Raw genomic sequence first — 13,117 nt, forward strand, 5'->3', positions numbered from 1 at the left:
ACCTGGCACACCTTCATTATCAATTTCGACCTTTTAACCAACTTCCTGGATTAAACTCCTGTATAACCCAGGAGTAGAGAATTTTGTTAGCAGCACAAAATGTCAATGTCACATACAGTACTGAAAAAATAATGTATACCTCCCAAAGTCACTTTGGGTAATTCATTCTAATGTGTTTGATGATTTATGCATTTAGATCACATAATCTTCTGAGACTCCCACATTTAGACACAGACATGCACATCATGATTATCCCATCCACAGTCATCATTACTGAAATGACAGACCCAGCAGGGCAACAGGATATTTGGTACTAAGGATGGAAACCGTTTTGACGGCTTTGATCTCAGGTGGCCCGGCTCATGATTAATCACCACAATACCCAAGTAGATCAACGGGGTTCGATCCGGCCTGTCACAAGCGCTTACCTTCACAAGAATAGGAGCAGCGGCCTGTTTAGCCATAAATATTTCACCTTGCTAATCAAAATCCAAAGTAACTCAAAGTATACTGTTGATATTTTGAGAGAATACAATAGTGAATAGATCTTCACAGTATCTCATTATAGGAAAGCCATTGAAGTTTTCAAAGCTGAAATACTACAAAATGAATTAAAGGGGGAAAGAGGCTTTATCTGAAATAAATTTGTTATATACAGTAATGTAGGTAAAAATATTTCCTGAAAAGTGGATTTAAAAAACACTTTCAGTTTGGGAAGTTTGTTTGGTAGTAACCTAACAGTTAACTCAACTCAAACCATTTAAGTAAACCGGTTGCATTAGACCATTTAAGTTTTAAAACACATACATTTAAGTACTGTGAACTTGAGTCATGTGCAATTACTCACTATATTTAAGTAGTGTGAACTTAAATATAAGTGCATAACTGCATATGACTCAATTTGTTTAAGTTCACAGTACTCAAATGTATGTGTTTTAAAACTAATGCAACCGGTTTACTTAAATGGTTTGAGTTAAGTTAACTTTTAGATTTTACAGTGCATCAAGCATAATGGTTGTAGACCATTATGACATCTTCATTGATGAAAGCAGTGGAGAGCATTGTGTGAGGCGGTTGAGTCTGTCTGCATTGTCTTTCCCAATATCACTCACTGCTTTTAACAGCTTGTCTAGACTTGTAACAATCGTATCAAGGATGGACACTGTAAAAATATCCTAGAGTGCTGTGATAAAGGAGAATCTACAGTCCGCCTTTTCTCTTCATGAATCTTGAAACAATGCCTCTTAAGCATCAACATAAAATAAAACAATTGAAGCATAAAATAATAAAATGCCCAGCAGTCAAAAAGAGATCTGTAATGTGCGAAGACTCCATTTGGGTAAAACAACTAAAAGTCTTTCACTCCCCAGCAAGAGGTGCGGTTGCTGTAGAGCCATGTTTCAGCACATTAATTGACAAAGAGATGTCTCCACCATTATGAGCCGCACATAGAGCCGTGGTTACTATAGAGGCGTGAGAGTGGAAACGTACAAATTCTGCCAGCCTTCATGCAGGGCTTGAGAAATGGTATCGTAATGTATAACCCTCCGAAAGGACCCATTCATATTCCATTCTCAAAAAGGTACTTGTGCAGGAAAAAAACTGTGTAGGTTGCACTCAGAGTGGGCGTCCAGGAAAGGGCTAGAATAGAAAAAGGTGAAACGTAAAAACATCTCATGCGAAACATGACAGGCTTTAATAGGGTTATCTTGCATCTGCATGAAAATGATGTTGTTGATGTATAGTGATCAACCAGATGCTAACCGTACTCCTCAACATAACACCATTCTTAGATAAGGCAACACAGCCCACTACAGCATTACCGGAAAGACAAAAGCACTCCGTTTTATGATTCATCGTGGGAATCTGGTGTGCAAAACAAAACAAACGCTGAGATATAAAAGATATATATTTTACAGGCATTTGGTACATTTTAAATGATTCCTAACCAGGCAGAACAAAAGTCACTCAATGCGAAAGTTTTGTAACTTGTATAACTGGGGTTAGTTGTAACACGGACTGTTTACATTGTTGCACAAGGTTAAGCAGTTTATTTTTCCGGTATTTTTTTCATGCTACCAAAAGACAATCTCCCGCAAATGATTGGAAGTGTATAATGTTTTTCCAGAGAGTTATTGATGAAGGAGTGTTTTGGTGGCATGTAAGTAATTTTTTTCACCATATGTTTTTGTAAGATACCAAATCCAATGCTATGTCATATTAATCAGTGTCTTGTTGACTAAAACATAGCATCATTTTGAAATATGTCTGCAACTTTTTTGGTGGACTTGAAAATATTTTGACCCAGCAGGGTTAATTGTAACACTGTGTTACAACTAACCCCTCAACACTTACAATATGAAATACATGTTAGCGTAATTCTTGCTGTTTTAAATAGGCTACACATGAATGATTGCTGGCTGCCAACAAAATAAATGTGCCTGTCTTTTTAAAAAATTATGTGTCATATTTATTTTTGTTCATATCTTTAATATTAATTGAATAAGGTCACGTCAAAGATTGGAATCATAATGAAATTAATGGCTAAAATCAGACTTTGATGCCCATTATCTCAGAATTTGATTTTGAAACTGTAGTATGATTATTACAGACTGGGTCACATATAAACAGTGTTGTGTGTAACGCGTTACAGTAACGTAACTACTTTTTTGAGAAAAAAGTAGTGTAACGCGTTACTACTGAAAATTTGGTAACATTTTCCAATTCAGCGCAACGTTACTTTTGGTTAGATTTGACAGCGAAACTGCCATCTGCGCGTATGCGCAATAGTCACAAGGTCCACACACATGACAGACGCTCGTATCAGTCTGCAAAGAAATCATGGCAAGCAAGAAGCAGCTGACGCTAACTTTTGAGGGATGGAGGCATCTTAATTTTAATCAATGTTTTATCAACCAATTGCCTGATTTTAATAAATAAGAAATAAATTAAAGCAAACGATTGAGCTTCATATTTATGTTTAAATGAAATAATTTTTTAAAACATAAATATAAAACTAAATTGTTTTCTTTTATTTATTTCTTATTTATTAAATAAATTCAAGCAATTGGTTGATAAAACATTGATTGAAATAAAGATACAATTAATACAAAACGAAATTCACTTTAGAGAAAGGTTTCTACGAAAACAAACTTAATAAAGTGGTCAAAATCATGTCTACCCACTCCGTTTGAAGTGAATTTCGTTTTGTATTAATTGTATCTTAGCATAGTATCTCGGAAGATCGTGCTTGTTAAATAGCTCTGTGGCTATACTGCACTGAAGCGGCAGTTTAAAATATAAACCCAGAATTCAGCGAACGTCAAGAACAAGAAAACGGAAACAACAATCAGACAGAGACGCGGAATTTACATAATGTTACACAGACCATGTTTAAATTTCAATGTTTCTGCACAGAAATACCAACTTGTTCACTTTGTTTGGTATTAATAAGCTGCGCATTGGAGTACTGGCCGCGGTGCTGAAGACGCGCTCGGACGGAGTACTGGTGGCAGCACAGATATTTACGTGCAACCTATTGGAAACTATTATTCGTTATTATATATTCGTTATTTTACTTTATTACTTCCCCTTGAGAAGAGTTCTGCACTTTTAAACTTAAAAAAAATATATCTCTTTACAAAAAAAAACTTTTTTTCTTCTATTTAAAAGCTGTAATTTCGTTATTTTACTAACCCAACTAATGACTTCTCCACTTTCCAATAGATTGCACGTAGATATCTGTGTATATGTGCCATCACGCGTCTTCAGCACCGCGGGGAGCAGCCAGCACTCCAATGTGCAGCTTATTAATACCAGACAAAGTTGGTATTTCTGTCCAGAAACATTGAAATTTATACATGGTCCGTGTAACGTAATTTAAATCCCGCGTCTTGGCCTTGTTGTTTTTTTCTTGTTCTTAACGTTCGCTGAATTCTGGGTTTATATTTTAAACTGCCGCTCCAGTGTAGTATAGCCACAAAGCTATTTAACAATGAGCACAATCTCCCGAGACACTACAACATGCTACTAATAATTCATTAATAAGAGCTGTTTTCTTGTACACAATTAAATATTTTAAGTTAAATGTACAGTGTTAAAACATGTAAAAAAGACAAGATTTTAACAATGTCAAGATCAAATGCCTGAGTAACAGGGTATTGTGTGTATGTGTTCGTGTGTTTGTGTGTGTTTCCAAAATATTTTCAAAATAAAGAAAAACAAGACAATGCTGTGCAGTTTGTTTCTGTGTAAGTTATGAACAAAATGATTGGAACACAATTGTGATTCTGTGATTCTAAAGGGCACCAGGTGAAATCTTGCCTAGGGCAGCAAATTGGCCACGGCCGGCCCTGCACCATCCAGTGCACTAGTGGAAAGGCTGTTCAGCCTGGTAGGTCTTGTGCTTACCCCCAGAAGAAACAGACTTTCAGATAAATTTATTTTGAGACATATGACTCATTTTGAGGTTACCATGTTGTTCCTAAGGAACTTATTGATACTTTTTTACAATAAAGAGCACAAAAGAAATACCTGTTATGTCCTCCATAGTATAACTTTATTTAGGCCTACACATTTAGAAACAGATATTGGGTTCTGCCCAATGTCAGGCAACATAAAAGTAACATAAAAGTAACGAGTAACGTAAAAAGTTACTTTCCAAAGGCGGTAACTAAGTAAAGTAATGGATTACTTTTTTTAAAAGTAACGAGTAACGAGCAAACACTACTTTTTTAAAGTAACTTCCCCAACACTGCATATAAAAAATGTTTTTGTTATAATTGTGCTGCTGTTTCTCACATATTTAGACATTTGTATCTATTTATAATTGTTAAAAAAGGGCTGAATGAAGGAATACAGTGTGGATACCTGTCTATTATAGACAGATATATAAACAATATCCACTTCAAGTATATAGACAAAATAGTATTGAAAGATTTGCCTGCAAACTTAATTTTTAGCAATTGTTACAACTAACCCCCTGTCTGTTACAATGAACCCCACCTATGGGGTAAGTTGTAACGTTTGCACTTCTGTCACGTTTAGTGTAATTGTCCAAGAATGGTAAGTACTAAAACAAACTTCAGATGTTCATTTGAAGCAGAGATGTTTGTGTTGCTTGCGAAAAAATATAATTAATCAAACTCAAATATTTTTTGAATGATCGAGCCAAATCCAAAAGGGGTTAGGTTGTGTTATATTTTGTTAGCAACATAATGGAATACATAGTCTCCTATTCAACTTAAGATAAAACTGCCTGACAAGTGGGATTTTAAAATTGGTTTATGCATTTTGAGTGTTATTAAGTGTATGCATTACACATTGTCCAAATGATCTTCATATGAATTTAAAGGAAAAGCTGATACATTTAAATCTTTTTCATTCTTTAGCTGTCTTTATATTCAAAGTGTATGTGTATTTCTTTGAAACATGGAAGATGCAGTATAAAAATGATTGTTGAGACACTGATCGACAGACTGGGAGATAATTGGTGTGGAGGTGTTGGATGAAAAAAAATCATCTAGCTACATGGAGACTTATGTGAAACAATAACTGACACAAATTGGTCACACGTTACATGCAGAACTCATTGTAGCGGATGCTAGGATGTTCTGAATGGGTAAAATGCAGGTGACCTGTGTGTAAATCGGACAGTTCATTACGATTCCCTGCCAGCAATGTGATACTTGTAGATAGATCAAACACTTATTCGATGCAATCATGATTAAATCGGATTTATTTATCAATATTTTTATATTATGTGTCTAGTTAAGGAGTTACATTTGTAATAACTTACAAATGCAAGCAAAATATATAACATGAATGTTTAATTAAACGCTTTAAAAATAGCACAATCTCTGTCCCAAGTTGAACATTTACAACAAAAAACCAAAGAAAAATGAATAATGAGAGGTAAAATGTCATATAAAAATCAAGTCTTTCAGTATTTTGTGCAAAAATGTGGAATAGTGACAATCACTGAGGTAGTTGTAGAATTTTTTTATTATTATAAAATAAATTAATATAAAAAATAAAGCTGTTAAACTTAAGCATTTGACCTGTCTCACAACTTCAGCTCTTAAAATCAAACAAGTGCTGCAGTGGTCTCTTTCGAGAGATTTTTGTGTTTTGCATGGACAATATCACTTGCTGTGCTAAACACATGCTCATTTTCTCTTTCTTTCACTGTGTTTTCGCTGCTACAACTGCTTTGTTGCTGCATTGCATTCATTTGCTGGCCTTAGCAGACAAAAATAAACAAAAATGCGCACATTGGCGGAAATACGTAGATGGACATTCTGTCAAGTAATGAGAGTGTCAAAATAAAGGTACCTCATATATTTTATGTGTTGCATCAATGCATCGTATAGTTAGAAATATAATCAAGGTATCGATATACTCCTAGTGTTTACAATGACGTTGTTTGGTTGTTGCTAAAGTGTTTTAAGTGAATTTACCTGTACATATATCCAAACATCTCCACACCAATTACACCCGATAATTTTACAATAAGGGTCATTTTTTAGAAATCGAGATTTATACATCATGTGGTATGGTTTGTTAGCCTGGGTTTCCCCATGCTGTCTTGCACGGAAATGTATTCACGCTGCAAGTCTAGCATGGAAACCATGGACCATTTTGTCCCCTCAAATAGGGAACCAATCACAGAACGGGGAGGCAGCAAGACGATGATGACGTCTATGCGACACACCAAAGCAGTTCTCTATGACAGTGGTTTTCAAACTGGGGGCCGCGAGATGGTGCCAGGGGGGCCCCAGTTTTATGACATTTTATGAAAACATTAATTTATCATGAATTCTGTGTAATTAAACCTAAAAAAAATAAGGCTTCTAACCAAAAGCACTACTTTTTGTATAATTTAATGTTTTTTTTAATTAAAATGATGAGTTTTAAAACAGTTTTTTGTCACAAATTTATTTGGGGGGCCGCGAAGGAATGCACCGTTCACAAGGGGGGCCACATGCTGAAAAAGTTTGGGAACCACTGCTCTATGAGACTGGTCTGGTGTTAGCCAGGCTAATGGTTTTTTAGGACAGGACAACATTTGGCCGACATACGATTTGAAAATCTAGATTCTGAGGGTTCAAAAACATCAATATATTGAGAAAATTGCATTTTATGTTGCCCAAATAAAGTTCTTAGTAACTGCAAAAATAAAGTTTTAATATATTTACGGTAGGAAATGTAAAACTATAACTGTACAGGATGGAACATTAATGATATTTGTCATAAAATAAAAATCGATAATTTTGTCCCATACAGTGTATTTTTTACTTTTGCTACAAATACCCGTGCTATTCAGGTAGACTGGGACACTTTGACATTGAAATGATTGGCAAAAGTGTCCCAGTTCACAAGAATTCACCCCATATATAGTATATATACAATACAAAGTGTATTCTCACCGAAATAAACTGTGGGTCAAGGTGCACTTTCCCTGATGATGTGAACTTAACATCATGTTAAAGGCTAAGGATATCATGTCACCGAAATTCATGGCAAACTGTCACTTTGAGATAAATGCCACGCGAGTATTAAGCCATAAGCCAAAGTTATTTAGCGAGCTTGTACACACTCCTATCTCCACCTAGCAGTGTCATAACCACAGGCTGAATTGACATTTAACCTTGCAGGAAAGATGAAATAATGTGAAAATAACAGAATAACGATATTGCCTTGTTCACTGAGCTGACACTTTGATTAAAAAAGCTGCAACGCTTAAAGATCACATAAATTTCCTTTTAAACAAGGAACCAGAATAAAATGCTAAATAATTGTTAAAACCCACAGCAACTAGCCATTATTCATCACTGACACAAAAGAGCTTAATTAATATTCAAGCGTATAACCCCGTCAAAAAAAATAAAAAAAAAAATAAAAATACAGATGATTCAGGAGCGAAAATGATCAGGTCCAAAACTGAACTGCATATAAATCAATTGCACTCTGGATGTTGGGAAAAACATTTGATTGCATCTTTAATATTGAGTCCATGATTGGTAGACCGGTTACCCACGAGTGGTGAATTCTTTCAAGAGGGGGAATGCAATCAGACTACTGTATTTCAGATGAAAAACATATGTCCTGCAATCAAGCTATTTACTAGAACTATAATGAAGAGCTTTTCAAGTCTTATAGGCTCCAGCTCACTGCTGTTGCGCTGTAAGGCAGACACTGCTATAGCAACTGAAACCATACGTAATACATTGCATTAAACAATAATGCACAGTGACCTATAAATGTTACAGGATTCTCCTGAAAAGGCACTTCAACTCACAGAGCGTCCACCCAACACGAGCTAAAAACCTGTAGTTTAATAAACCCGGTGAGTTTTCACTGTCTTATAAGTGCAATAATTCAGTTGTGATAAAATTGGCAGTTTGCTGAAGCTTTGACAGAATCGTCTGACCCGAGGTGGGAATGTAATAAAAGCTGTCCTAATGACATAGAAACTGTGTGGATCACTGGTTGGTTCAGTAATAATTTCACTCCCCTCTGCCGTAGGTACTGAACCCAGCGGTACATCAGCTGCTAATCCTGAAATCAGTCTGCAAACCGTCTTTCTCTGGATCTAAGTGCTTCCTTGATTGCTTACTGTTGATTAAAGCACCCAGGAAGAAATCAAGGCATCCTCTTGACTCATTGATCTTCAGCTGTCCTTGGTAAACACAGCATGTGTTAAAGGTGTCCTGCTATCACAACCACCATGACTTAATGTGTCAATTACCAATAGAACAGAGCATGTCTTGAATCTCGATTTCGTTTTAGGAATCATGTAATGTTAACAACTGGGATTGTTAAACAACCATTAAACTGAATTATTTGACATATGTAAGAGCATATTTGTGACCCTGTGTGTGAAAACCAGACGAAAGTCTCTATTCTAATTATGAGATTACGAGGATCAAAGTTTGAATTCGCCCATTAATTTTACATTAACTTTAATCTTTGACATGACCTTACTCAGTCAAATTTAAAGATATCAAGGTTACATTTCCACAGAATTTTCTTAAGATGAGGTTTCACAGGCAGGGAGGCCTGATCTCATGAGAATTCGTATTTTACAAGTGGCTAAATCATATGAATTTGTGCAAAAATGTACGATTATCATAAAAAAACAATAATGACACCCCACCCCTAACTCCCCTAAACCCAATGTCACAGGGGCAATGGCTAAAAATGTATGAATGTGGTCTTACAAATTAATAATAGAATTAGCCACCATGTAAAATCTGTTTAAATTGCCATGATATAGTGTTGGGCACTGTCACATTTTGTAACTTTTGACAGTACACAGGACTTTTTTTACTTTTTATAAGTAAAAAGGCAAAAATGTTTGCTCCATTCTTTTTTTTAATTATATTTCTATTAATGACAACAAAATAAAATTTGGTCTCAAACTGGCAAGCCCCTACTGAGTGATAAATGCGCAACCCTGTTACCCATCCAGCAAGGTTTTATTTTTTCACTGTTGTTGGGTTGTTGCTAAAGTGTTTTAAGTGAATTTACCTGTACATATATCCAAACATCTCCACCCCATTCATACCCAATAAGTTGACAATAAGGGTACATTTTTTGAAATCGAGATTTATACATCATGTTGTATGGTTTGTAAGGACAGGACAATATTTGGCCGAGATACAACTATTTTGAAATCTTGATTCTGTGGGTGCAAAAAAAATAAATAAAAAATCAATAATAAATTTCAACTGCATCCATTCACAAAAATAAAGTTTTGATATATTTACGATAGGTAAAATACAAAAAATCTGTACAGGATGGAACATTTTTACATAATATCCTACACTGTAAAAAATATGCAGCATTTTTGTCAAATCAACATGTATTTTTATGTTACTTTAACTGACAAAATGAACTTGATTTTATAAGTTATGTCAACTTTCCACAAGCTAAAACATAAAATAGTAGGTTGAATTAACTTGCAAAACCACGTTGTTTACAGTGTAATCATAAAAAAACAATAACGACACCCCACCCCAGCTCTGCCCCTAACCCCAACGTCGCAACCCTGTTACCCATCCAGCAAGGTTTTATTTTTTCACTGTTAAAAATCTCTATAATACTTAATGTGCTTATTTAATGTCTATTTTAAAGTCCCCCTGTGGTGAAAATCGAGTATTAATGTTATGTGTATGTCTATGTTGTGTTTTTAATATGTTTTATCCTCCTAAGCCCTGGTGTGTCCACATACGTGGACATCATATTTTTTTGTTGTTTGCACCACAATACTTAATTCTGTGTAACTGGAACCTGTTGTACACAAACGTGCAATCACACTGCTTCATGTTCAAAGAAAAATATTTGGTTATTATATTTATTGGTTCCTCCTGACCCCAAATAGCTGGAAAAAATCTAAAATGCAAGCCAAACCAAAGCTCGGGTCTTAAGAGGTTAAGACAAACCATGTGCAATTTCATTACCATTGATTTTGAGTGCAGTATTTTCTTCATATAACCAGTTTACCAAAGACAGTCTCAAAACGTGATTTGTAATCGCTCCTGTTTTCTAGGTCACAAGCATGTTGTAACCAATCCTGTCAACATATTGACTAAGTGGATCAGGTTATCCAAATTGGTGTGACTGAGTGGGGTGCAATTTGCATATTCATGGTTCTACAAATAGTATTAAATATAGAGTCAATATATTAATTTCACATAAAAATAAAATTAAATATATCATCTACATATTTAAAATATACATATCACGAAAATCTAACTTTTTCCAAGTGCTATAATTGGGTCCTCAGTGCTTTTAGCAACCTAGAAAATGTGAAAAACATCAACCCAGAACCTTAGTTTAGGTAAACCATTCTCTGCAAGCGTGTGAAAAAATAGGTCACAAAAATTTGGCTCCCCCTGTGATGTCAGAAGGGGATAATACCGCCCCTTAGTCTGCACTATCCAACCACAGCACTGCCATGTAGTGCAGAGTTAAGCTCATTTGCATTTTAAAGGACACACCCAAAAGGCAAATTTTTGATCACACCGACAAAGTGGCGATTTTAACATTGTTATAATAAATTATCTACATACAGTAAAAATTTGAGCTAGACCTTCACATGTACTCTGGGGACACCAAATATTTATTTTACATCTTAAAAAGCCTCGTGAAATGTCCCCTTTAAGGGAGTTTTAAAGAATACAATTTTCGACTACAGGGGGATTTGTACAAAATGGTATTTGTTTTGAAAATGGTCAAAAATGTACATTTTGTTATTGTCAAAGGCACTTGAAATTCTTGCAAATTGTATTTGTCTAATTCAATTTAAAAAAGTACACGATTTTGGTGACAGTTTTAGTGACAGGCTTGAATTTTTTTTTAAGAATCCTAATATGGTACTCACCCAGATGTTGCCATCTTGATGGTATGGTTTCCAGTTCCTGGTTGTGTCACTGTACAGAAGTCGGTAGCGTGTTGTCCAATCAGAGCTGCTATATCGACCCTGTGTGGCAACAGCTGTGACCTGTTTCCTGCTTCCCAGGTCAACCTGCAGCCACTGATAATGATCACTGTCCAGTGGAGACCAGCCTCCAGCGCCTGGAGAAAACACACGATACTCCATTGCTTGTTATATTGATCTAAAATCTGTTTGCGTTTGGTTCACACACAGACCAGAGAAAAACAGAACAGGAACAAATCTTGTTGGTTTTCTGTAAATGTTAGGTATGCTTTTGTGTTCTTAGGGGTACAAACTGAGAATTTAACAAAGTCAGCATTTATAGATTTATCTGCTGCTGTGCACTGCACCTGCTCTATTTAAGCCGATCTTCGTATGCGGCATCTCTGAAAACAATCTGTCTCGTAGTCGTCTTAGAGAACAGACTCCCATACAGATGCTTTATTTGTGACTCTAGCTGGAGGCTCTTAGACATTTATAACAGGGACATTTAAAGGAACGATACATGCCGTAAATTCAACCTGTAATATTCAAGAATTACAAGATATTTAATTAACTGACCGCCTGGAGACTTCAGTGACAACCGTGATTAAAATAGAACAAAAATATAGTGGTGTGAATTAAAAAGCCTTGTACATAGATTGTATATAATGTATTAATATTAGTAAATGCATTGGCTAACATAATTGTTTTGGGTTTTCTTGTTATTATAGAAGTGGCTCTTCAAACTTTAGGGAGTTATTTGTTTAACACTTTTGGGTCATTATTGAAACTTGAAGAGTTTTCTGGGTACTAGGAGTGGATGGGGACTGCCTCATGGAAGTCCCGCCTCCTAGTTAAAAGAACCACTCATCAATTGATAAAGACTGACAGTTCAGTGTGGGAGGGGCTCTGTACAGTTTTTACTTTCACTTATAGGTTCCTGAAACAAATGATATAAGAACCTTTATAAGGATCAAAGTAAAATTTTTAGGTATTAAGAAGCCAAGTTTAGGATTTTTTTGCCAGACAATAAAGCATGGTGTCAATAAAATAATGAATTTCAGAAATGTTCAGGTTATAATAAAAGTTTAAGTAATGTATATCAAAGGCTTAGTTTTAAATCTGTCATTTACAGCAATAATCACAAATTACATATTTTGTCATTTTTATGGTCTTGACGACTTTGGCGCTGTTAATCATAAAATTAGATTATGCGACTTTAGTGGGGGTTTTACTGGCACATATCTTTCACCATTCAAGTAGATAGGACTTTAGCCATGCATGGCTGACATAACAGCCCGGAGGCATTGCAAACATGGCCGTCTAGTGGCGCAACTTCCGTAAACGGACTATGGTGTGGATTCTGATGAACAAAGAAAGACATTGGGGCATCAAACGAAATAAGGGTGAGAAAAAAATAACTAAGTTTTGGTTTTTGGGTGAACTCTTTAATGTTAAAAACTTTAATGTTTAAAAATGTACAACATGATCTCACGGCAAGTCGTGTTAAAGTCTATAGAGTATAAAATTAGATCAATTTATTTGTGTCCATGGCACAAAATTCAGCTTTTTTCGTGCGTTGAGCACAAATTAATGTTGGTGTTACTCCGAATTTCTGTAAATAGTTTTTCATGTCCATGGCACGACTTTATTTTTCGTTTTATTTTATGTATTGTTTTCACATTGTTTTTTCCA

The 13,117-nt window shown here is 35.3% G+C and overlaps 1 protein-coding gene across 1 annotated transcript in view; it reads right to left on the bottom strand.

The window, feature by feature from the left end:
- cntnap2a (contactin associated protein 2a) overlaps window positions 1-13,117 on the bottom strand; it is a 431,066-nt gene that overhangs the window by 225,881 nt on the left and 192,068 nt on the right. The window contains exon 3 of the mRNA XM_065258074.1: window positions 11,387-11,580. Within this exon, the coding sequence (XP_065114146.1) occupies window positions 11,387-11,580 (194 nt within the window). The remainder of the gene's footprint in view (window positions 1-11,386; window positions 11,581-13,117) is intronic.

The sequence above is a fragment of the Paramisgurnus dabryanus genome, chromosome 22, assembly GCF_030506205.2.
Source record: "Paramisgurnus dabryanus chromosome 22, PD_genome_1.1, whole genome shotgun sequence".
In the NCBI taxonomy this organism is placed as follows: domain Eukaryota; kingdom Metazoa; phylum Chordata; class Actinopteri; order Cypriniformes; family Cobitidae; genus Paramisgurnus; species Paramisgurnus dabryanus.